This window comes from Etheostoma spectabile, unplaced genomic scaffold (genome assembly GCF_008692095.1).
Source record: "Etheostoma spectabile isolate EspeVRDwgs_2016 unplaced genomic scaffold, UIUC_Espe_1.0 scaffold00005622, whole genome shotgun sequence".
NCBI classification, from domain to species: domain Eukaryota; kingdom Metazoa; phylum Chordata; class Actinopteri; order Perciformes; family Percidae; genus Etheostoma; species Etheostoma spectabile.
The window spans coordinates 5068-32734 of record NW_022603281.1 but is presented as its reverse complement, the minus strand read 5'-3'; the positions used below and the strand labels follow the sequence as shown (position 1 = coordinate 32734).

At 33.8% G+C, this 27667-nt stretch overlaps 1 protein-coding gene and 1 long non-coding RNA gene across 2 annotated transcripts; both read right to left on the bottom strand.

Moving 5' to 3' along the window:
- Positions 1 to 173: 173 nt before the first annotated feature.
- On the bottom strand, positions 174 to 27667 carry LOC116677708 (M1-specific T cell receptor alpha chain; the record flags this gene model as incomplete). The annotated part of the gene is given in 5 exon segments (XM_032508012.1): positions 174 to 433; positions 1113 to 1220; positions 1323 to 1370; positions 2050 to 2268; positions 27605 to 27667. Coding segments are annotated over 5 exon segments (440 nt in total), but the record flags the coding sequence as incomplete, so codon positions are not given.
- Positions 20305 to 26328, bottom strand: LOC116677709 (uncharacterized). Its single transcript, XR_004329044.1, has 4 exons — positions 26255 to 26328; positions 24563 to 24566; positions 23027 to 23030; positions 20305 to 20320 (listed from the first exon to the last, which is right to left on the bottom strand). It is a non-coding gene; the product is annotated as an uncharacterized LOC116677709 (long non-coding RNA).

Genomic DNA, 27667 nt, shown 5'->3' with positions numbered 1-27667 from the left:
ATCTTCCTCCATCATCTTCCTCCATCATCTTCCTCCATCATCTTCCTCCATCATCTTCCTCCATCATCTTCCTCCATCATCTTCCTCCATCATCTTCCTCCATCATCTTCCTCCATCATCTTCCTCCATCATCTTCCTCCATCATCTTCCTCCATCATCTTCCTCCATCATCTTCCTTCATCATCTTCCTCCATCATCTTCCTCCATCATCTTCCTCCACCATCTTCCTCCATCATCTTCCTCCATCATCTTCCTCCATCATCTTCCTCCATCATCTTCCTCCATCATCTTCCTCCATCATCTTCCTCCATCATCTTCCTTCATCATCTTCCTCCATCATCTTCCTCCATCATCTTCCTCCATCATCTTCCTCCATCATCTTCCTCCATCATCTTCCTCCATCATCTTCCTCCGCCCAAGGTCTGCAGGCGTCCTACAAAATAAAACAGGAAAAGGCTTTTTAATGAAGGTGACACCCCCAGAGACCCAGATGGAGATAAAGGGTTACTTTGACACCCCCATAGCAGGTCGCAGGTCCCAGGTTTCAGGTCCCAGGTCCCAGGTCCCAGGTCCCAGGTCCCTGGTCCCAGGTCCCAGGTCGGGACCATAACCTTTCTAAAGACACAAGTCTTTTTCCAGCTATAACTTTGTAGTAACACCACGTAACACTAACTTTTAACTTTAGTTTTAGTTATTTTTGGAATTTATGGTCAATAAACCTCATTTATAGGAACTTATACCTAATGTTTGAGTTAGAAAAGCAGAAATTAGGAATTATTGAGACTAAAATTAAAGGAATGGATGTTGATGATAATCACAGACTGGAATATGTCAACTTTTACTCAATACTATTTATATTAATACCAATACTACTTTATATATAAATACATATAATACTACTACTATTTCAACAACACTTCACTTTGTTTTACAATGCTATAAAATAGAATAAGACCCAAAATTAATGAAAGTAGAGATTTGTACTTGGCAAAGAGCGTTGGAATCAATCATGTTATTTTGGGGAGTTATAATTGTGTTGTTATAGGATATACAGTATAATTATATACATATGATGTAATAACTGGGTAGAGAGTGTGTAGTTGTGTACTCACACTGACTGATCCACAGCCGCACCGTCAGCAGGACGTTGAAGACCACGGTCTTCAGGAAGAGCAACCTGAGGCCAAGGACCATCAGAGCCACGAAGTTCATCCTCGGATCTGCAGACACATATCATCATCATCATCATCATCATCTCATCATCATCATCATCATCATCATCATCAGGAGTCTTAAAGCTGTTCAGTGAGATTAGTACCAACCTGGTCTCAGTTCGTCCTTACAGGTGTCAGATGGAGATTCATTCTCGGCTGGAAGATATCAGACAAACAGGTGTTTATTAGTTATGACAGTGATTGGGGGGGGGGGGAAGTAATTTACAATAAAGATTTTGATTTACTCTTTTCTATTTGGGTTATTTACTACTTTACTACCCTTATTTACTACTTTACTACTTTTTTTTTGTACTATGGCAACCGCCCTTTACTTTACAACACCTTTTATTTAATGTACTTTACATTCATTCAGTACCTTTTATTTAATGTACTTTACATTCATTCAGTACCTTTTATTTAATGTACTTTACATTCATTCAGTACCTTTTATTTAATGTACTTTACATTCATTCAGTACCTTTTATTTAATGTACTTTACATTCATTCAGTACCTTTTATTTAATGTACTTTACATTCATTCAGTACCTTTTATTTAATGTACTTTACATTCATTCAGTACCTTTTATTTAATGTACTTTACATTCATTCAGTACCTTTTATTTAATGTACTTTACATTCATTCAGTACCTTTTGCCCATTGTCTGTGTGTTAACGTGTATTTTTTTGTTTTTTACTGTAAAACTGCTGCTGTAACGAGGGAATTTCCCACTGTGGGATGAGTAGAGTTTTATCTAATCTATTTTCCATAACCAGTGGCAAGCCTGATTCTGTACTTTTATGATAAAAATGATTTAACCAGACAGTTTCCACTTACCATTGCCACATTGCTGCTCTTGATACGCATCAGATAAGAAGGCCAGCTGGTTGTAGAGCGAGTCGTCTGATGGCCGGACCGCCGGTGTCTTGTTGTTGAAGAGATCCGGATAGTCCACCTCTGCTTTGTGGCTTCTGGTGAACGAAGTGGCCAGACATGCCGTGTCGTTTGTATTTTTATCTACCAGTAGTTTGTAGTAGGACGGCTGGAGATCCTCAGCTGAAAAACACAAAAGGATAACTCATAAACACAAAAGATAATGCTCAAAAATCACTAACGAGGATTTTTGCCTCGCGTTGTTCGATGTGTGTGATCATGATGGAACAGATGAAGAAACAAGAGCAATCGTCACTCACAGACACACTGTGATTGAAACACACTCTAAAAAGGCTGCGAACTCTCCACCACTGGCACACTCAGATTATTATTCTTAATTCTTCTTCTTCTTCTTATTATTATTAAGTGTGTGACAACATTATGGGATGGATCCCTACAGAGATAGACCTTTTAGTTAAAGAGTAAGATCCTTTTAGTTTAACATGAAACAGAAATCACCATCACCAAACCCACCAGACTCCATGTAAATAATCACTAGTTTTAGTGTGTCTAGAGCAGCATATCTCCACCAGACTCCATGTAAATAATCACTACTTTTAGTGTGTCTAGAGCAGCATATCTCCACCAGACTCCATGTAAATAATCACTACTTTTAGCGTGTTTGATGCAGCATATCTCCACCAGACTCCATGTAAATAATCACTACTTTTAGCGTGTATAGAGCAGCATATCTCCACCAGACTCCATGTAAATAATCACTACTTTTAGCGTGCATAGAGCAGCATATCGCCACCAGACTCCATGTAAATAATCACTACTTTTAGCGTGTATAAAGCAGCATATCTCCACCAGACTCCATGTAAATAATCACTACTTTTAGCGTGTATAAAGCAGCATATCTCCACCAGACTCCATGTAAATAATCACTACTTTTAGCGTGTATAGAGCAGCATATCTCCACCAGACTCCATGTAAATAATCACTAATTTTAGCGTGTATAGAGCAGCATATCTCCACATGTAAATGGGTGAATTAAGAGTTTATTCCAACCAGACCAGAGTGGTGATTGGTGGAACAGTGGACAGATGAACCCAGACGGCTTTTGGTAGTTTTATTTAGTTTCCGTCAATTATATTTGCATAACATTTTTAACAACTATTTTTGTTCCAGCGCAAAATTTGTCTCTTGCGCTACCAGTCCACATTCCCTATGGACTGAGCTACTGCCACCCCCCAAATATATATGTGTATATGTATATGTAAATATGAGTTCAGTTACAACTAAAATACAGTCTTACACTTACTCGTCTGAATAACAACTTCAATTCCAGATCCAAATGTAGTCCGGATGTTGTTGTTCACACAACGACTTATCTGGCAGCAAAAACTGAGCGTTTTCATTCATTTAACCTGTTGTTGAAGTGTTTGAATTAACTAACATGAGAAAGTATTGAACTCACAGCACTGAATCAAGTCGTGTTGACGCTTGTAAGATATTCATCATAGATATTAATACCAGCTAGGTGATTCTGCAACAACAGAACGTCCTTGAATTAGGTTTTTAACCCAGAACAGATCCGTGCTGCGTTACGCTTCATGTAATCTTTTCTAACTTTTGAATAACGAAGACACTTACGTGGCAGGACCACCACTCTGGTTCCAGATCCAAAGAAGATTTTGAAGTTGTTGTTATTCACACAGGAACTAACCCCGTTACAGAAACCTTCGCTGCACTGTTTCTTTTGTATTTTTACAAATAACTACGAGTTATAATCTGTTGTCATATGCAGAAATCGCAGGGTCGCCACCCCCCAAAATATATTAAAAACAACACTGAGAATTGTAATATAATGATATATGATAAAACCCTCGTGTTGTCTTCCCGTCAAAATTAAAATCAACACTTTTATTGAGCTTTTAATTCAACGTTATATATCTTATGATATATATACTGGACTATTTATATATATATAAACTAATGTATTTTTACTTTTGTATCTTGTGTTCTGTTTAATTGTTTGTATTTTACGATGAATACATAAAATACTGTGAATTAAGTACCTTTAGTACCTTTACTGTAAAATAAATTCACAGGAACTTGCTGGACAATCGTTACGGTAAGTTACTGTCAATTTGACGTTAAATTTGCTACAGTGTATTTTATAACTTGTACTTGTTGTACTGCAGTGATTCGGGTCAGATATCCGTATAAATGTAGTGTATGAAGAGACTTACTGGTGTGAACTGTCAGCTTGGTGCCAGATCCAAAAACCAGTTTGTCGGCTGCGTAGTTCACACAGAGTCACGCTGCAGCGCAAATACCCCGAGGAACAACATCCTTCATTTGGATTATTACAACCGTCTTTAAGAGCTTCAGCTACATTAGGGTGAAAAGTTAATGAAATAATTTGCATTTAGTATTAAAACTCTTTCTTTGGACCCTCATCAGACCAACACAAGCCTTAAATGTTGTTTTTATATGACTTAGGGCTAAGATTGGTTCCTTTTTTATGCATAAAATTCCTGTTGAATAATGAGCAGCTAAATTTACAATTTCAATGAAAACTAAATACAATTTACAGGATTTTTTCCTCACGTCTTTACATGATAGTGAATTGAATACGTGTTGAATCAGTTCTGTTGGAGGAATTGTAGATTTGTTGGTTATGTTTTGGAAGTGAAATGTGATCTTTTTGTAGATTCATGTTCAAATTTGAAAATGTGAACATGATGAACATGTGTATTTGTTAATATTTACATATAAAAAGGACTGATGAACATGTTTTAAATCATGTATTTTTTCGGATTCTTCTACAAGACAACAAACTGAAAGCTTCATAAACGGTTCCTCCAACGATGAAACTTCTTGTTCTCATAAGATTTAAAGGAAGAAATAAATAAAAACTGATTTTACTCACAGCCGTGGACGAGGAGTTTTATTCCTGATCCAAACTGGAGTTTTTGGAAACCGCTCGCAGTCACACAGCTCAGGAAGGCTAATCAATAACTCCGAACCTCCTTTACAAACTCTTATACTTCACAACTACACACTTTTTATGTATTTAATTTTGGTAAATTTGTGGTTTTGCTTCAGTAACGTCTAATGAAAACTGGAGAAGTCATATGCCGATGATAGGCTTCTATTTACCCCAATAAGATACGATGATAGGCTTCTTTTTACCCCAATAAGATATGATGATAGGCTTCTTTATACCCTAATAAGATATGATGATAGGCTTCTTTTTACCCCAATAAGATATGATGATAGGCTTCTTTATACCCTAATAAGATATGATGATAGGCTTCTTTACACCCTAATAAGATATGATGATAGGCTTCTTTACACCCTAATAAGATATGATGATAGGCTTCTTTATACCCTAATAAGATATGATGATAGGCTTCTTTACACCCTAATAAGATATGATGATAGGCTTCTTTTTAATATCGCAGTTATAAAACACTTACATTTGAAAGTTTTAGAGAAAATCCGCAAGATTAAGGGGATTTTGTTGATTGTGGTATGTCAATGTGAAGGGAAAACTGTTTGGAACAACCTTTGCTAAAGATATAGTTAAATATATAGATTATATTATAGATAAATAAAGGTTTTTGACTCACTGGGTTCGATAACTAATTTGGTTCCTCTTCCAAAGAGGAGCTTTCTGAGTCCAGAGTCAGTCACACAGTTCTCAGCTACGAGACAATAACCCGAGCTCCAGCTTTGGCTTTTTGGATTTTCTAGCTACGAGTTATCAATACTCAGATATGAAAGGTGCACTCTCTCATTTGTGTTATTGTAATAACATTTAGTCTTTTTCAATCAGGAGATGCTAGATTGCTTTTGTCCATGGCAGTGTTATCTCTAGCTTCGTGGACGACTCCGGTGAACTTATTTGACGGGTGTTTTGGGAGTTTTTCCTCAAGAAAATGTGATTTTTTTAATAAAAATGCAATTTCACATTATGTTTGACCCTTATTATTAGAGCAGAGACAGTAAAGAACAGTAAAAAACAGACATTTGCCTGAAAAATGTCTGGTCAGCATTAGATAATGGGCTTTTTAGTGAGTTTCTTTGGAACTTATGAAAAGATTATTATTACATTTCTGTCTAAAACACTGGAAAAGCTAGTAGATAATAAATGAATAGCACTCAGGAATCTTAAAGAGAAAACCTACAAAAACAATCATTTGATCTGAGGAAAGTTGTGTTACTTCCTTCAGTTAAAACTTGTGTTGTCTTCCAGAAAATCAACACTGTTATTGATGCTTTTTATCAGTGTTTTTAAGTTTTCCTTAAGTTTTCGTCCCTTTATTTCATTTGCCAAATCTACCAAATTCTGCTTTTAGTGTCGCGTATGATTGCACTTTGAAAAACAAGTTTCTATCTTTTTAGTTTGGAGCACAACTACGCGGGCTGATGTTTATTATGAATCTGCTCGCGAACATTTCCTAAACCATAGAACCAGGTATAAAAAGCTGAGTCATATTAAATCAACGATTAGTTGTTACAAAGGAAGAAAGCATCGTACCTGACCCCACTACAACGTTGGTTCCAGACCCAAAGACGAGCTTAGCGTTGGAGTTTCCAGTCACACAGTGAGAAACCCGACGTCGTAAACCCCGAGACCAACGGCGGCGTCTCCACATTAAGAGCCAGGCTTTTATTGTTCAATCTCTTTTTGTCACTTTCAATATTTATCAAAGAAATCACTACAATTTCACTTTTAATTTTATTTATAGTATCAATTCATTCATTTAAAAAAACCTAAGGGTTGACGGGGACAGTCTTATTTTTGCTGTTTTTAAACCCTGTGTTGTCTCCCGGGTTGAAAAACGGACAACGATTTGACATTTTCGTCCCTTTTTCAAACTTATTTTAGTTTTCACTACCACCACCTTACTAGTTTTACACTACTTCTGGAATACATGGTCAATAACGCTACTTTATATAGAATTATACCTACTATTACAGTTAAAATATAGAAATTATGAATTATTTTTACTAATAGTCAGAGGAACGAAGGTGATCAGTTGTATTTCCAAAGAGCGTTGGAAGGAATCCATTTTTATGATAATTTGGTTAAAAAGTAAGTCATATTTCATATATAGACATTTTTTTAAAGGGTCAGATTTGAGCCGAGGGTTAATGACGACCTTTGGACACTATTGGTTCTCAGACTGCACAGTATATGCAGAGTATATGCACAGAATATCTTTATCACCATCGCAATATCAACTGGCTCAAGTAACACATCGCAGAAGACACTCAGAGATTTTTGTGTTAGTTGAAACTAAATATCTGCATAAAACTGCATGTTTAACATTCAATCTGTCCAATAAAAGAGAAATCATTCCCTTTCATTCGTTTTAAGCTCAACCAGCAGTTGGTTGTGTTAGAGCAGAACACTGAGAACACTAATAAATCACTTTATCGCTATATTGTTATCAAGATATCCAACATTATGATGTATTCCACTCATATCGTGTAGCCCTAATTCGTACGCCTTTTTACTCTTTAGCACGTAGGCCTACAACTCTTTTGGAGATTGTTGGGTACGCAGCTTTCAAAATAAATCTACAAAACCAAAGTCATTGGATCGTAACAGCAAGCGTGTCGGGGGTTTAGCTTCCCTACTCAGCTCCTCGTGGCTTTTAAAGAATTCATATAGTCTCCAATGTTTATGGATAATTAACTTCACTGGCTAAAAGTAATTGAGATTACACATGAGTACCACTAACTCAAATATTCAAGACATGCATCAACAACAATGTTGTTTTGTAGAAATAAAACAACAAAAATTACACACAGCTGAGTGTGGTGAGTTACATCAACCATCATTTCTCGCAAACTAATAAAATATCTTACTTGATTCAACTTTGAGTTTGATCCCAGAACCAAAGACGAGTTTGGAGTTTCCAAAGTTAGTCACACAACGAGAACGCCCGGCGCGTAAACCCTGAGATCAACCACAGCAACGAGTTCCTCATCAAGACTTTAAAAGACGGGAAAATACTCCTTTAGCTTGATAGGATTTCCATATTAAGTTTGGAACAATCATGTTGGGAAGTTACAACCATTAAAGCAAATTTGAGAAACTTCCTAAAGATGTTTCTTACAAAAGTCGGAAGTCGGATTCATGGATTCCCTTTGAAAGGATCACATATACTCTTATTAATATGCATAACATCCCTTAAAGGATACCTTGCCAAGTCATATTGCAGATCTAATTGGAGTTGATATGCCACTGGTCACCAAGACACTTTTATTTGAGTAGGGTTTTCTTTAGTTTGTAAGTGGATGGACTTTTATTTATGTCTTTGTAAGTTTTTTTGTATTTTTGAAAATAACAACTGCTATAGTCATATGTACATCATATATGTAGTCGCATGTACACATATGACTAAAAACATCAAAGTAGGGTTAGGGTTTATAAAAGAACACAAAAGGCCAGAAATGTCCCGATTCCAGGCGTGGAAGGGAGTGTACCGTCCTCAAGTTGAGTTAAATGAAGAGAATAAAGGAACGTACTTAACTCAACGGTGAGTTTTGTCCCAGAACCGAAGAAGATCTTGTTGCCGAAGCCATTCACACAGTAAGAGTCCCGCTACTTAAAACCCCCACCAGCTCTGAGAAGAGCAGAGTTTTCACCAGAAGAGTTTTTTGCAGTTTGGATCGCTTTAATGGACTTTTTCCCGTGTAATTAAAACGTTTTTTACACTTTTTTGTACATTTGCGTGACACTTAGTTTGTATTTTTACTGACAGACTTTATATAACTGTATGATTGCAGGGTTCTGTTACACATATTAATGGCTTTTAAGTTAATGTTGAATTCATATTTTCCTTCATGTGGCGTCTACTGCTCCATAATCACATGAATTGAAGACCTTTTTAAAGTATTGCTTAAAATGAATCAGATATGTAATATTGTAAGGAATGTAATGCTATGTATACTGTATGTAATACTCACTGCTTTCTACTCTTAGTCTGGTCCCTTTTCCCAAAACGAGCCTCCGGTCTCCTCCGGCAGTCACACAGACCACCTGACCTCAACAACAACTACGTGGACTCTTTCATTGCCAAGATACACTAATTACAGCAAAATAGACATTTCTATTTGCAAATTATGATGTGAGGGGAAACCATTACACTAAATAACATCATTTGATTCTTAATTCCTGCAGATATTTGTAGAAAAATGACATCCAGCTGAACTAATGTCAGACATGTGGCTGCATTGTGGTTTTTGTGTCTAATCGTCATACTTCATCAATCCTGCGTCTGAGAAATTAGAATAAAAGAACTGGATGTCAGTACAACTCGAGGTACATATTTTATAATATATCTCGTATTACTTACTGGAGACGACTGTGAGCATGATGCCAGACCCAAAGATGAGTTTGGATGCTGCAGAGTTTGTCACACTCTGAGAAATCCTAACACAGAAACCCAGACCTGGACCCTGTAGTCTCCAGAGTCATTTCTAGATCACTTTAAAAGTATGTTATTAACTTGTGCAATAGGCCAATGTGCAATAACAATCACCCTCTTAATACCTGAGTAATCCTTAATACTCAATACTCCATACCTAGGAACCTAATACCTAGGAACCTACTACTTAATACTCCATACCTAGGAGCCTAATAAATAATACTTCATACATAGGAACCTAATACTTAATACCTCATCCCTAGGAACCTAAAAATTAATACTTTATACATAGGAACCTAATAAATAATAATACAAATAATAGACTAAACCAGTTTTTCCACTTGCCTAATGTCGTGTTTCATTGTATACTAGGCCACATACGTAGTTAAATATGAATCTATATCTACATATATAGGCTAAAATGTAGGTGTGTTTTGTGAATAAAGAGTAGAATGCATTTAGAATAAATGAAGGATATTTAGCAGCCCTGCAGTTTGCTACACATCTTATCTAAAAAAAAAACTAACAATTAAAACTGTCAATCAAAACATTTCTGAATATTAAATCATGAAAATATGAATCTTACCAGAGTCAACAGTGAGTCTGGTCCCACTGCTGAAATAAAGCTTATTGATCCCCTGGTTATTCACACTGCCACTCGTCTGGTGACAGAAACTAAGGCAAATCATATTTTGCTTTAAATGTTATTTTTTATATATTATTTTACACGTTTGTATATTTTGTATATACATTTCTTTGCTGTAAATGTTAATTTGTCATTGTCATTTCCAAAAGGGGAAATATTACATTATAAATATATACATACACATATATGTGCCAACTCAAATTGAATATTTAGAGGATTTTACAGATTTGTGTTGTTGATGTAGATGTTAATTAGCAGATGTGCATCTTTCCATGAATTAGAAGAGTGGCCATTATCATTTATCCTCTCACCCCCCCCCATCATCCTCATGCACCCTGAGTTATATTCTGTATGTTTTCACCTATGTCCAGAAACAATTTAACTATAGTTTAGCTATTGGGAATTTGTATTTATGCGTCCACATAAGTCTGCATAAAAGGTCCCATGAATACACACAGGCGCTTAATGCCTAATTAAAAAGAAATGCTGTGTATTAAAGTACTTACTGGAGTGTACTTTCAGAGTAGTACCCGAGCCAAAGATGAGTTTATTAACTCCAGAGCCAGTCACACTCCGACTACTCTCAGCACAGAAACCTACACCTACATCCAACATGTTATTCATATTCATATTAACTCAAGATCTTCAGGGAATTAACTCAACTGGAATAGGGATAAAACGTTGAAACATAAAGGTACTCAAATATATAAATGCATGTGTAAGAAAAGTCCTCTGGTGAGGAAGTTCTGACATTTATGAAGTTTTTTTCATTTCATAAAAGAAATTGTGATGATTTTTTGACGTTTTTTTCAAGTTTTTTTTTCCAACGTTCTGTTTTTATAACTGAAGCTGCACATTATTTTCATCTTTTAATTATGCGTAAAAAGTCCAGGTGATGGGTGGCCAGAAGCGTTTCTGTTATTTTAAGGATTTCATTCTTAGAGTGCATTATAAAAGGTAAAACCCTGGTTGTTAGTATGTTCACATTTAATAACAATATTTTCTGTTAGATAGTATAATAACCGTATATATATACGGTTATTATACTATAGTACAGTAACAGTAAATAGGATATAACAGTGTAAATGTATTGCATGTGTCTGACTTAAGACGTATATGTACTGTATGTATGTGTGTACATAGACATACATTTTAAATTTGTTCTAACTAAATAAAATGAAATGAAAAGGAAAAATGTTTTGCAATTTTGAGAAATGTAAAATTCCTTTTTCTGATCCCAACATGTTTAATGAACTTTGTGTTGAAGGTAAATATTATTATGCAGTCTGTCAAGAAAATATCTTTACCTTTCACTATGAATAACACTAATATTTATACTGTAATATATATACTGAGATATATTTAATAGGCTCTTCCAACAATCTGACTTTCACCATATGCGATAACAAAGAGCTAATATAGACTAATAATTAAATATTGAAGTGTTATGATACTCACTGGCCTCGACAGATAGTTTTACTCCTTTCCCAAACAATATTTTCCAGGCCGCCCCCCCAGAGCCAGTCACACAGGGTTTCTGCTCAGAGCAATAACTACAGCGCCCCCTCATCTGCACACACTCGGATTAAATTTGTATTTTAGACATAATTGGCGTTCATTGGGTGTAGATGGGGTTAAATGTTCAACAAAAAGCATTTAGAGAGTCTTCGGACTGCATGAAAGTAGTTTACATTACCCAATAAAGAGCTTTAAATCCACCGAGGATCAAATTCAATGGAAACTAAAATGGAAAACCAGTTTTTACCGAGTACCGGTAACTGAATTTAAATCATTTTTGTGAAGTGTGTTTGCACTCTAATAAAATAAATTGAATTATATAAAATAAACATATGCTGTATGACTGAAAATACAAAATAATATGAAGTTAAAATTAATAGTAATGGATTATTCCTACTCACCGGTTTCTACAGTTAGTCTGGTTCCTTCTCCAAAAACCAGCTTCAAGTTTCCTGATTGTGTCACACAGCTAATCTGACTTTAACAAGAACGGCTTCTGCTTCAATTAGCTCTAATTAACTCTAATTAACTCTAATTACAATTAACTCTAATTACACAACTTAATACAAACCAATGCAAATGTCTGATTAAAATGTAAAACCATTGAACATATTTTGCACATCGGTTCTGTAATTTGCAAATAAAATCTCTTTCCTAATTAGAGGAAATCCGGTCTTGGTGCTCAGAACTAACGCATTTGTCTTAATTTAGTTTTAATTATGCGAGTTATTGACACTTACAGGTTTCTACCGTCAGTCTGGTTCCTTCTCCAAAAAGCAGCTTAAACGTTCCTGATCCAGTCTCTCACAGTGGAGAGGACTTTAACAACAACTGCTTCTACTTAAACCAAGCGACACAAATCAATAACTACCATATAAATCAAATCAAAGGTACAAAGGGTTACGAATTTGTTGTACTAAAAGAGAGATTCATCATAGTATGACGAAGGCACTTTCTGTCGGTTTTTGCAACTTTTCTACAAAGTTTTTATCGCTTTCTACAAAGTTTTTGTCCTTTTCTATGAAGTTTTTGTCCTTTTTCTATGACGTTTTTGTCACTTTCTACGAAGTTTTTGTCCTTTTTCTATAACGTTTTTGTCACTTTCTATGAAGTTTTTGTCCTTTTTCTATGACGTTTTTGTCACTTTCTACAAAGTTTTTGTCCTTTTCTATGAAGTTTTTGTCCTTTTCTATGACGTTATGTCACTTTCTATGAATTTTTTTACTCCTTTTCTAAGTTTGTGTCCTTTTCTATGACATTTTTGTCAATTTCTTCTACGAAGTATTACCTCTGAGCCGATATGAGCATTTTTTAACTGATGGGGGGTCGACAGTCACCTGATCCTTTTACTCCGATCATTACGTCAGCTGAGCAGAATTTACCCTGGCATTACTTATCAATGTGGCTGAAATGTCAGCGTGTGGTGACAGTATTTATAAATCAAATAAGTGTAAACAGAGTTACACAATTGTTTTACCAAAAGAACAATTTATCAAGGTGATAAGAAGGCAAAGTTGTCAAGTGAATATTGAACATATTATATCCATACAGACATTGTAGAAGAAGCCTTGTCATCTTTGTTTTCTGATAACATGGTTTGTCTGCCTGCGTGTATGTGTGAAATTTTAAGTTTATGTTTCAGCAATAAAAGCACTAAAAATTAGATATTTAGTGTTAAAAAATAATATTTACTCACTTGAGTCAACGGTGAGTTTTGTGCCTGAACCGAAGACGAGTTTCCCAAAAGAGTCAGTCCCACTGCGACACACACAGCCACGCAAACCCACGAGACAACGGCTACCAAGACGCTGCTGTGTCACTACATCCAGCAGATTTCATAACACGGTTTCCTTCAGGATATTTTATGGAAATCAGCCAATGCTAATATTCAAAGCAAGTGCAGGAATAAGGCTAAAACGTGACTCGACTCATTTCACTGACCGTACAGAACAATAATCAATAACTGTGATCAATCAATAACTATAACTGATAAACCCAAACCATCTCCATGCCATCCCTGATGATGTACATTATGTAACAACACAAACAGGTTAAATCTTCCATCAAAAACCTAATTTTCACAGTTGTGAAGCTGCAACAAATTGAACTGCATCATCTGCAAATCATTCAACTTTTAGACACGAAATTGGGATGAAAGTGTAATTATTTGTTCTTCTTTTGAGTTGTTGAATTACAAACCTACTGGCGACATTAACGCTGGGATGGTTTTCTAAATGGTCCAAAAAACAATATAATTATTTCCATAAATCAGGAAAAAATGGCTTTAACTCGGGACAAACGCCAGCATAGCGCACTAGAATAACGTTTAATTTGACAGATGTGTGTTGTGGAGACTCACGGTTCTCTACAGTTAGTTTCATCCCTTTTCCAAAAATGATCTTCCAGTTTCCAGACGCAGTCACACCGACAGATGGATCTGAACAATAACTATCAGCCACTCACAGAACTCAAATCATACATCACAGATCAGTGATTATTCAAAAAATAACTACGGACTGGATTACGTTAAATTAGTTTCAGGCTCTAATGAAAGATGTTGTTGAAATGTTAAAAAGTATTAACCCTCATATGGTGTTCAGGTCAAATTGACCCGCTTCTAATTTTTACAAGAAGAAATATGGTCCAAGTTCCATGTTTTCTACCTGAAATCAGCGTCTTTCCTTATTTCCTGAGATAAACACGTCTTCCTGACTCAGAACATTATTCTGGATGTGACTCTTATGTTGTTTCCATAGTGATTATTAACATGAATTATGACAAAAACATCCATTTTTAATTGTGTGCTAGTAGAGACTGATGCATTTCCTGAACATATAGGTTATCTCAGCTGTTGGATATTGAGATAAAGACGATATTTTTTAATAGATGAACTGTAGAGATACTTTAAAAATATCACATTATACTCACTGGAGTCCACAGATAACCGGGTCCCTTCACCGAAAACTAGTTTTCTGGCTCCAGTCTGAGTCACACAGAGTTACTGCTCTCAACAATAACTCGGAGATTATTACTCAACAATAACTTCACATGTATACATATATATACACATGTACAGTATGTATGTATATATATATATATATATATAAATATACATATAGGAGAGGTGTCTTTCCTCTCCTGCATTGTAATTACTTTTCTTTATACTTCATAGTTTTTGCAAATAAACTGAACTAAATCATGTAAAGTTATATTATGGAAACTGTAGATTTGACAGAAACAGAAAGCATTCAAATGATAATCTCCATACTCACTCTTCTCTACAGTTAGTTTAGTTCCTTCGCCAAAACTGATTTTGTTGTTCCCAGAAAGAGTCACACAGCAGATGTGATCGGGACAATAACTACAGGACTTATTCCTTCAGGAACATCACTCTTTATAGATGGCAAAATAAAAAAGTTAAAAACAGAAACAGTACATCAGTATTTGGCTTGGTAGGATTTGGACTTAATAATTTTTATAAGTGACATGTTGGTGTATTTTTTTTTTTATTGCCACGTCTGCAACAACTTAAAGGGTAACGTGTTATTTCACGACCTGGACCCTTTTATCTTATGTTTTGTGTGTAAGTGATGGATGGGAACAACCATCTCTGACATCGGTCCAGTATTAATCAGTAAGCGTCCACTGAAAGTTGTGTTGTTGCTGCAGACAGACTCAGATTATTATTCTAAGTGTGTGACAACATTATGGGATGGATCCCTACAGAGATAGACCTTTTAGTTAAAGAGTAAGATCCTTTTAGTTTAACATGAAACAGAAATCACCATCACCAAACCCACCAGACTCCATGTAAATAATCACTACTTTTAGCGTGTATAGAGCAGCATATCTCCACCAGACTCCATGTAAATAATCACTACTTTTAGCGTGTATAGAGCAGCATATCTCCACCAGACTCCATGTAAATAATCACTACTTTTAGCGTGTATAGAGCAGCATATCTCCACCAGACTCCATGTAAATAATCACTACTTTTAGCGTGTATAGAGCAGCATATCTCCACCAGACTCCATGTAAATAATCACTACTTTTAGCATGTATAGAGCAGCATATCTCCACCAGACTCCATGTAAATAATCACTACTTTTAGCGTGTATAGAGCAGCATATCTCCACCAGACTCCATGTAAATAACCACTACTTTTAGCGTGTATAGAGCAGCATATCTCCACATGACTCCATGTAAAAAATCACTACTTTTAGCGTGTATAGAGCAACATATCTCCACCAGACTCCATGTAAATAATCACTACTTTTAGCGTGTATAGAGCAGCATATCTCCACCAGACTCCATGTAAATAATTACTACTTTTAGTGTGTATAGAGCAGCATATCTCCACCAGACTCCATGTAAATAATCACTACTTTTAGCGTGTATAGAGCAGCATATCTCCACCAGACTCCATGTAAATAATCACTACTTTTAGCGTGTATATAGCAGCATATCTCCACCAGACTCCATGTAAATAATCACTACTTTTATCATCGTAAAACACGCTTCATTCAAAATGGACAGAGACTAAATAAAACTACCAAAAGCCGTCTTGGTTCATCTTTCCACTGTTCCACCAATCACCACTCTGGTCTGTTTGGAATAAACTCTTAATTCACCCATTTACATGTGGAGATATGCTGCTCTTCAGTTTTTGTGTATGTGAGAAAACATTTGGAGATGTTAAAAAGTGATTTCTTTTTCCAAATAAAACAAGTGTAACTTGACTTACTGGCTTCAACGTTCAGCCTGATCCCCGAACCAAAGATCAGTTTGTAAGTTCCAGTATTCACACAACACAAAACACTGTTACACAAACTCACTCAGTCAGAAACAGGGAAACCTGACACTAACATAAACTTAATCAGAATTAAACACAGATCTGTGATCAACATAAACATTGACTCTGCATTTTTTATTACTCAGTATCTTTACAACTTTGCCATTTTGTCGATTTTCCTTTTTGCCGTCCAATTTCAACAAGAAATGAGTTTACCAAAGTCTTTAGTTAGTGTTAATATATGATTACAATAGTAGATAAATGTCTGAAATGAAATGTTGTAACATCACTTTTATAGTTTGCACATATCTTTCTGACCTTTGCCGCTTTTGACATTTGACATTTTTTATGCTTGTGTCATTTTTGTCTTTTAATTTTTATTTTTTTCAACGTTTGCTGCGATATAACAGTGAACTATGATCAACATACAAATGGAACATATCTGCATGTATTTATGTTGTTTTGGGGATAAATGAATCTTATCTTAACATATACGTCTTATTAAAGTGGTTTAGTGTTGATTACTGTAGTCGGTGTTTTGCTGTGAAGTTAGCATTTAAAGACGCGTCATTCATTTATAATCAATAAAAAAAGTATACAAGTAAATACATATAATCAGTTCCTTCACTGTCGGCATCTTTAATTTCTCTTTTGTTATCTCCTACTCCGAATACTTCATAAATATTCAAAAACAAAAGTTAAGAAATGAACCAAATTTCATTTCCAAATCTTAAAATATAAAATTGTGTAGTAGATACAGATTGTTTTTTTGTTTTTTTTAGGGCTACATGAAATTTGCAGATTCAGAATTCTGCAGAATTTTCCACCATTTTTCGTAACATTTATCTAACATTCTTCTGACTTTTTTTTTACACTTCTTTCCACGTTTTTATTGCTTTTGCACATTATTTTTTGCCGCTGAGTGACAATCAAGATAATTATTTATCAATACTCACAGGGTTCAACATTTAGTCTGGTTCCTCTTCCAAAGATCATCTTAGCTGCTGCTCCAGTATTCACACAACATGAAGCATCGTAACATTAACTCCACCAGACTACATTTATAAATCATTAATGTATTTCTGTTGATTTGTTGTCACTTTTTTGTAACTTTTTTGTCGGTTTTATGTCACTTTTTGGTCATTTTTTGGTCACCTTTTTGTTGATTTTATGTCATTTTTTAGTCAGTTTAATGTCACTTTATGTCTTTTTTTGTTGCTTGAATCTTTTGTGTTCTCTAAATATCACAAGTGGAGTTAATTCTTGAAGAAGCTTCATATAAATAATGTTAATGATGTAAATCAGTTACTCACAGGGTTCAACATTTAGTCTGGTTCCTCTTCCAAAGATTATCTTATTTAGATTAGCATTCACACAACACAAAGCATCGTAACATTAACTCACCTCAACCAGACTCCATTCATAAAAACATAATTTTAACATTTAACTGAATGATTAAATTAGACATAAAACAAAAGTTGAGTTAATTTTTGAACAAAAATGTTTCCCTGGTCCCTAGATGTTGATTTGGTTTGGATTCAACATTTTGGTCACTTTTGTGTTAAAGAAAGACAGTTAGTTACTCACAGGGTTCAACATTTAGTCTGGTTCCTCTTCCAAACATCATCTTAGTATTCCCGACATTCACACAACATGAAGCATCGTAACATTAACTCAACCAGACTACATTTATAAATCACTGATGTCTTTGTTTTGATTTTTTGTCGCCTTTTCAACCGTTTTTTATTGTTTTGTCTTTTTTTTTGTCACTTTTTGGTCAATTTATGTCACTTTTGTGTTGCTTGAATTTCCACTTTTGTCTTCTCTAACTAGCACAAGTGGAGGTAAATCTTAAAGATGCTTCATATAAATAAAGTTAATGATGTAAATCAGTTACTCACAGGGTTCAACATTTAGTCTGGTTCCTCTTCCAAAGATTATCTTATTATATCCTCCAACATTCACACAACATGAAGCATCGTAACATTATCTCAGCCAGACTCCATTCAGAAAAACATGGTTTTAAATAAAGACTTTGTCACTTTCTTCCGCTTTTTAGCCACGTTTTCATAATTTTCATTGTCTTTTTTGCAGTTTTTTGTAGCTTGAATCCTTTCCATCACTGTCAGCATCTTTTTTTTCTCTTTTCTTATCTTCTACTCTGCTTTTATTAATATTCAGTCAAACAAAAAGCTGTGAAGTTAGTTTTTAAAGATGCTTTTTTTAAATTATATAAAAAACTAAAACTTCAGATTCAAGTGTTTCCCCAACAATGTAACACTGAATCTTATTTTGTGCTGATTTAATGAGCCTCATGTACATTTTAATATTTTAGTATCAGTTACTCACAGGGTTCAATGAATAGTCTGGTTCCTTTTCCAAAGATCATCTTATATCCTGCTCCAGCATTCACACAACATGAAGCATCGTAACATTAACTCAACCAGACTTCATTCAGAAAGAATGCTATTTTAGACATAAAGACCCCAATCTTATTTTAAATATCGGCCTTTAGGAATTTCTTTATGGTCATAATGTTTAACCCTCATAAGGAAATAGTTTTTCCACTTTTGATTTATTTGCTCTGTTGTTTGTGAATGAAATGCATCTGAAAATATTTGACAAAACGCCAATAAAGCAACAAAATGGAGGAAAATCAACTGAAAAATATATCAGAAAGGCGACGAAGACTGTCCCAAAAATATGAACTCAACTAAACTACAATTAGAAAAACACAGTTTCCAGATATTGATTGTTTTGATTGGATGTTTTCGTCATTTTCTTCAGACGTTTTAGTTCTTTATTCTGTCATTTATTTGACTTTCTGTCAATTTTTATGTTTTTCTGTCACTTTATTTTGCCAAATGATTTTAGTTTCTTTTGTTCCGCTTTTGAGTTTTTCTAAAAGCACATGTAAAGTTATTTTATAAGATGCTTCATATAAATAATGTTAATGATGTAAATCAGTTACTCACAGGGTTCAACATTTAGTCTGGTTCCTCTTCCAAACATTATCTTATATCCACTTCCAGTATTCACACAACATGAAGCATCGTAACATTAACTCCATTTACAAATCACTGCATTTCTTTGTCTCTTTTTTGGTCATTTTTGTCGTATTTTCGCAGTTTGTTGTTACTTTAATCATTTCTATCGACAGAATCTTTTTATTTCACTTTTCTTATCTGTACTCTGTTTTATAAATATTCAGTCAATAAATAATTAAAAAATATTAAAAATAATTTTTTAGGTCCACACACTTTTTATTCTATTTTTTTGTCGTTTTTTATCAATTGTCGTTTTCTTGTCACTTTTTGCAGATTTTCCATCTAGATCAACGCTAAAAACTTTTAAATATTTTTAAAAATTGCAGATTATATTGTAGATGTAAATCAGTTACTCACAGAGTTCGACGTTCAGTCTGGTTCCCCTTCCAAAGAGGATTTTAAATCCACCATCATACACACAACATGAAGCATCGTAACATTAACTCAACCAGACTACATTAATAAATCACTGATGTATTTGTTTCGAATTATTGTCGCCTTTTCATCAGTTTTTTATTGTTTTGTCTCTTTTTTTGTCACTTTTTGGTCAATTTATGTCACTTTTTTGTCACTTTTTGTTTGGTTTCATGTCACTTTTTGATTGGTTTTATATAAGTTTTTGCCACTTTTTGGTCAGTTTTTGGTTGGTTTTATGTCACTTTTATTTCACTTTTATTGCCACTTTTCTGTTGGTTTTATGTCACTTTTTGCCACTTTTTGGTCAGTTTTACATAACTATATATCACTTTTTGGTCGGTTTTATGTCACTTTTTTGTTGCTTGAATCATTTCCACTTTTGTGTTCTCTAAATATCACAAGTGGAGTTAAATCTTAAGATGTTTCATGTAAATAAGTTAATGATGTAAATCAGTTACTCACAGGGTTCAACATTTAGTCTGGTTCCTCTTCCAAAGATCATCTTATTATTTCCATAAGTCACACAACATGAAGCATCGTGACATTAACTCAACCAAACTACATCTATGAATCACGGATGTATTTCTGTTGACTTTTTGTTGCCTTTTCATCTCTTCTTTGATTGTTTTGTCACTTTTGGTCTGTTTTAGGTCACTTTTTGTCACTTTTTGGTCACTTGAATCAGTTCCACATTTGTCTTCTCTAACCAGCACAAGTGGAGTTAATTCTTAAAGATGCTTCATAATTTCTTTTTTTTTAAAGATTATCTTATTTCCAACATTCACACATGAAGCATCGTAACATTAACTCAACCAAACTCCATTCAGAAAAAGACCTATTTAACATTTAACTGAATGATTAAATTAGACATAAAAAAAAGTTGAGTTCATTTTTGAACAAAAGTTTGGTCACATTTTTGTTGCCCGAACTAAAAAAGTAAGTTAGTTACTCACAGGGTTCAACATTTAGTCTGGTTCCTCCTCCAAACATCATCTTATATCCTCCTCCAGCATTCACACAACATGAAGCATCGTAACATTAACTTCATAAAGAAAAATGTCGTTTTTTGAACGTTTTTGTAACTTTTGTCGAACTTTTTGTTGCTTTTCGGAGTTTTTTGTCACTTTTTCAACGTTTCTATCTTTCAAACTGAGCTCTTTAACTTTAGACATCACACTTTCTTTCTTTGTCTTTTATCTTCCTGTCTGGTTTGTTTGTTTTCCATTAAAATACGTTTCCATATGTATATTATTTATGATTTACTCACAGGGTTCAACATTTAGTCTGGTTCCTCTTCCAAAGATCATCTTAAATCCTCCTCCAGTAGTCACACAACATGAAGCATCGTTACATTAACTCAACCAGACTCCATTCAGAAAAACATCATTTTAAGGTGTTTTTTTGCTTTAAAGCTTAGCGTTTTAACTTTAAAGAAACATTTCAACTTATTTTAAGCTGAACGTTAACGCATCTTCACCTGAAGCAGAAACACAGAAAACACTAAATTCTTCTTCTGGATCAACGGTGAAAACCTTTAAATAATCTACAGGTTATATTTTGGGGTTTCTGGGTAATAAATCAGTTACTCACAGGGTTCAACATTTAGTCTGGTTCCTCTTCCAAAGATCATCTTATGTCCAGTAGTCACACAACGTGAAGCATCGTAACATTAACTCAGAGACAAACTACATTCAGAAAAACATGGTTTTAACGTTAGAGACTTTGTCACTTTTTTCCGCTTTTTAGTCACATTTTTATTTTTGTCATTTTCTTATTTGCAGCTTTGTTGTCTCTTGAATCATTTCCATCGCTGTCAGCATCTTTGTATTTCTCTTTTCTTATCTTCTACTCTGGTTTTATTAATATTCAAACATGAAGCTATTAAGTTAGTTTTTAAAGATGCTTTTTATAAATAATATGAAAAACTAAATCTTTAGATCCAAGGGTTCTTGGTTTGTGGCGATTTAATGAGCCTCATGTTAATAATATTTTAGATTTATATCAGTTACTCACATGATTCAACATTTAGTCTGGTTCCTCTTCCAAAGATCATCTTATTCCCAACATTCACACAACATGAATCATCGTAACATTAACTCAACCAGACTTCATTGAGAAAAACATGGTTTTAACATTAGACTTTGACACTTTTTTGTTGCGTTTTTGTTGCTTTTTTCAACTTTTATGTGTTTTCTGTTGTTTAAATCATTTCCATCACTGTCAGCTGTTAACTTCTCTTTTTTATCTTCTACTTTAATTTTTGGAAATATTCAGTCAATCTCTGTAAAGTCACTCTAATATAAATTATAATGATTTATATTCTACTCACAGGGTTCAACATTTAGTCTGGTTCCTCTTCCAAAGATTATCTTAGTTCCAGTATTCACACAACATGAAGCATCGTAACATTAACTCACCTCCACCAGACGACGTTTACAAACCACTGATGTGTTTTTGTTGATTTTTGTCACTTTTTTGTCACTTTTGGTCAGTTTTATATCAGTTTTATGTCTCTTTCATGTCACTTTTCTTCACTTTTATGTCTCTTTTTTTGTTGCTTGAATCATTTCCACTTTTGAGTTCTCTAAAAGCATAACTGGAGTTAGTTGTCTAATGTAAATAAAGTCATGTAAATAAAGTTAATGATGTAAATCAGTTACTCACAGGGTTCAACATTTAGTCTGGTTCCTCTTCCAAACATCATCTTAGTATTTCCTCTAACATTCACACAACATGAAGCATCGTAACATTAAGTCAACCAGACTCCATTCAGAAAAACATGGTTTTAACATTAGAGACTTTGTCACTTTTTTAAAAACTAACTGCTGTGAAGTTAGTTTTTAAAGATGCTTTTTTAAAATTATATAAAAAACTAAAACTTCAGATTCAAGTGTTTCCCCAACAATGTAACACTGAATCTTATTTTGTGCAGATTTAATGAGCCTCATATTAATAACATTTTAGATTTATATCAGTTACTCACAGGATTCAATGAATAGTCTTGTTCCTCTTCCAAATATTATCTTATCCCCCACATTCACACAACATGAAGCATCGTAACATTAACTCCACTCAACCAAACTCCATTGAGAAAAACATAATTTTAACAGTGGACTTTGTCACTTTTTTGCTGCTTTTTTTTAACTTTTCTGTGTTTTTTGTTGCTTGAATCATTTCCATCGCTATCAGTAGCTGTTAACTTCTTAATACTTTTTATCTGCTACTTTTATTTTGGAAATATTCAGTCAAACTCTATCAAGTTAAAGTCGCTCTGATATAAATACGTATTATAATGATTAATATTCTACTCACAGGGTTCAACATTTAGTCTGGTTCCTCTTCCAAAGATCATCTTAGTTTGACTTCCAGCATTCACACAACATGAAGCATCGTAACATTAACTCAACCAGACTCCATTCAGAAAAACATGGTTTTAAAAATCACTGATGTATTTTTGTTGACTTTTTTTGCCTTCTTGTCCCTTTTTTGTCACTTTTCTGTGGGTTTTATGACACTTTTTTGTTGAATTTGTTCCTTCACTGCCAGCATCTTTAATTTTCTTATTTCCTACTCTGAATACTTTATGAATATTCAAAAACAAAAGTAAAGAAATTAACCAAATTTCTTCTTAAATTCTTAAAATATAAAAGTGTGATTTCTTTTTGTTTTTTTTTGTTTGTTTTTTGTCATTTTTAGGGCTACACAAAATCTACAGATTCAGAATTCTGCAGAACTTTCCACAATTTTCCTTCACTTTTATTGAAAAATGTTCTGGCTTTTTTGACACTTTTAAGTTTTTCATTGCTTTTGCCCATTATTGTTAAATTGTATCGACTCCGCTGAGTGACAAACAACATTATTATTTATTAATACTCACAGGGTTCAACATTTAGTCTGGTTCCTCTTCCAAAGATCATCTTATATCCTGAATTCACACAACATGAAGCATCGTAACATTAACTCAACCAAACTACATTTACAAATCACTGATGTAATTTGGTTGATTTTTTGTCACTTTTGACATTATTTTTGCCTTTTTATCGACTCCGCTGAGTGATGAACTGAACCAAACCTCATTTAGAAAACTATGGTTTTTAAATGTGAGCTGCAATCTGCACATTTTAAACCTTTGATAAACTTCTTTATTTACAGCTTTCCTGAAATGTTCACATATGTAATATAATATATATATATATATATATATATTTATAATATGTAAATGAAGCATTGTCTAATGATAACTTCTGGTGAATTTTGGAGGAATCTATAGACACAAATACACAGAGTGTAGTAAAATCAATGTTTTCTTTCCATTAGTCTGAAAGAAGACATGTTGTGGAAGAGAAATATCACAAAAACTAAATTGACACGTTGCAAAAGCAGCAATCGGCGCAATGACTATGTTTTGTCAGACTTATTATTATTATTATGCCTGTTTTTTGTCCGGCTACTAGTCCCGGAGCGTTGCCAACACTCGCAAAGAAAATACATCAAAACGTGTGTAATGATCTGGAATGGCGGGCTATGACTTTTCAATGAGATTTGCCGCGTGGTTTTCACGAAATAGCCAAAAAACCATAGCAACAAGTTCTGACAAAAACACACACCTATCAAGAGACTCTTCACTGTTGGCTCTATACTCGCTAAAAGTATGTTTATTAAATAAAGTCTGGTTGGTTTAGCTGTTTCTGAGACACAGAACGGTCTAAATTGATTTTTAAAGGTCTATATCTGAAGGGATAAGACACTTAACACTTATTGTTTTTAGTTTTATTGTTATTAGGATGTGCACTAAGTAGTAAGCACACTGTTACACTTTCTGCAGAGTGTTCTAGTTATGTTTATGATACTTACAGGACTCAACGTTAAGTCTGATTCCTCCTCCAAAGATGATCTTATCATATCCAGTATTCACACAACATGAAGCGTCGTAACATTAACTCAACTCCACCAGACTCCATTCACAAATCACTGCATTTTTTGACACTTTTTCTCAATGTTTCTCTGCTTTTTTGACTTTTTTTGTCACGTTGTTATCACTTTTTGGGTAATTTGTGTTGTGTTGTTGCTTTAAAAAAAAACTTTTGTCCTTGTATTATTCATCCAGTTATTCATGTTTTTGACGGGATTTTGTCACTTTAATGTCACTTCCGTTTAGCATTTTTATCATTTTTTTAATCATATTTGTGCAGCTTTTTTTGTCTCTTGAATTATTTCCATCACTGTCAGCATCTTTTTATTTTATTTTTTTATCTTTTATTGTGTTTCTATTAATATTCAGTCAAACAAAACTGTAAAGTTAGTTTTTAAAGATGCTTTTTATAGATAATATAAAAAACTAAAACTTCAGATTCAAGTTTTTCCCCAACAATGTAACACTGAATCTTATGTTGTGCTGATTTAATGTGCCTCATATTAATATTTTAGTATTAGTTACTCACAGGGTTCAACATTTAGTCTGGTTCCTCTTCCAAAGATCATCTTATATCCTCCTCCATCATTCACACAACATGAAGCATCGTAACATTAACTCAACCAGACTTCATTCAGAAAAACATTGTTTTAACATTTAAAACTTCTAAAATGTCTAAAGTTTCCTGTAAAGATACTAAAAAAAGTGTTTTAGTGTTGAATCTTAATTGAGGTAATTATGCAACGTTTTTGTCCCTTTTCATTAAATATAATATAAATAATGTTTGTACATTTTAATACTCACAGGGTTCAACATTTAGTCTGGTTCCTCTTCCAAAGATTATTTTAAATCCTCCTGCTCCAGTATTCACACAACATGAAGCATCGTAGCATTAACTCCACCAGACTCCATGCAGAAAGAATGTTATTTTAGACATAAAGACCCCAATCTTATTTTAAATATCGGCCTTTAGGAATTTCTTTATGGTCATAATGTTTAACCCTCATAAGGTTCAATTTGACACGTTTTAAAGACAATTCTTCAACAAATAGTATTTCCACTTTTGATTTATTTGCTCTGTTGTTTGTAAATGAAATGCATCTGAAAATATTCGACAAAACGCCAATAAAGCAACAAAATGGAGGAAAATCAACTGAAAAAATATCAGAAAGGCGACGAAGACTGTCCCAAAAAATATGAACTCAACTAAACTACAATTAGAAAAACACAGTTTCCAAATATTGATTGTTTTGATTGGATGTTTTCGTCATTTTCTTCAGACGTTTTAGTTCTTTTTCCTGTCATTTATTTTACTTTCTGTCACTTTTTTCTCCCAAATGATTTTAGTTGCTTTTGTTCCACTTTTAAGTTTTCTAAAAGCACAAGTAGAGTTATTTTTATAAGATGCGTCATATAAATAATGTTAATGATGTAAATCAGTTACTCACAGGGTTCAACATTTAGTCTGGTTCCTCTTCCAAAGATTATCTTTTGATTTCCTCCATACACACAACATGAAGCATCGTAACATTAACTCAACCAAACTTTATGCATTTTTTGCGTAATTTTCTGACTTTTTCATCAGTTTTCTGACGTCCTATCCATGTTTTTTCTTCTTTTATTACTGTTTTTATGGTTGTTTTTGTTATGACTTTTGTCACTTTATTCTACATTTTCCCCTTTTATAACTTTTATAACTTCCAGGCCGATCTCTTTAACTTTAGACAAACATTTGAGGTAAAAACTAAGAAAGTTAAACATCTGCAGCGCAGCAGAAACTCAGGAAGACGATAAATTCTAATAAAATGAATCAGTTACTCACAGAGTTCAACATTTAGTCTGGTTCCTCTTCCAAACATCATCTTATAATTTCCGGTTCTAGTCACACAACATGAAGCATCGTAACATTAACTCCATTTACAATTCACTGCATTTTTTTGTCTCTTTCTTGTCTCTTTTTTGATCATTTATGTCGTATTTTTGCAGTTTGTTGTCACTTGAATCATTTCCATCGTCAGAATCTTTTTATTTCACTTTTCTTATCTGCTACTCTGCTTTTATAAATATTCAGTCAATAAATAATATAAAAAAAATTAAAAAATAAACATTTTTAGGTACACACAAACTCTACAGACACAGAATTCTGCTAAAATTAGCTTTTATGATTTTTGTTGTCACTTTTTATTCTATTTTTTTTTTTTTTTATCAATTGTCGTTTTCTTGTCACTTTTTGCGGATTTTCCATCTAGATCAACGCTAAAAAAGTTTTAAATTTTTTTTTTTAATGCAGATTCTATTTTAGATATAAATCAGTTACTCACAGGGTTCAACATTTAGTCTGGTTCCTCTTCCAAAGATCATCTTATATTGATTTGCACCTCCAGTCACACAACATGAAGCATCGTAACATTAACTCAGATACAAACTGAACCAGACTCCATGCATAAAAACATGGTTTTAAGGTTTAAGTCTTCTGCTGGTACGATTATATTCCAGTTACATAAATAACAACCTATTTATATTATTATTATAGAACTGAAGCATTAGATTCAGACACAAAACCAGGTTGAGTTCCTCTTTCTACTAAATGTTCCCTGTTCTCTGGATGCTGATTCTTTGGATTTGACGTTTTCTGTTTTTTTGTCAATTTTTCATTTTCTTAAAACTACAAGTGAAGTTATTTTATAAGATGCTTCATATAAATAATGTTAATGATGTAAATCAGTTACTCACAGGGTTCAACATTTAGTCTGGTTCCTCTTCCAAAGATTATCTTATTCACACCTCCAGTAGTCA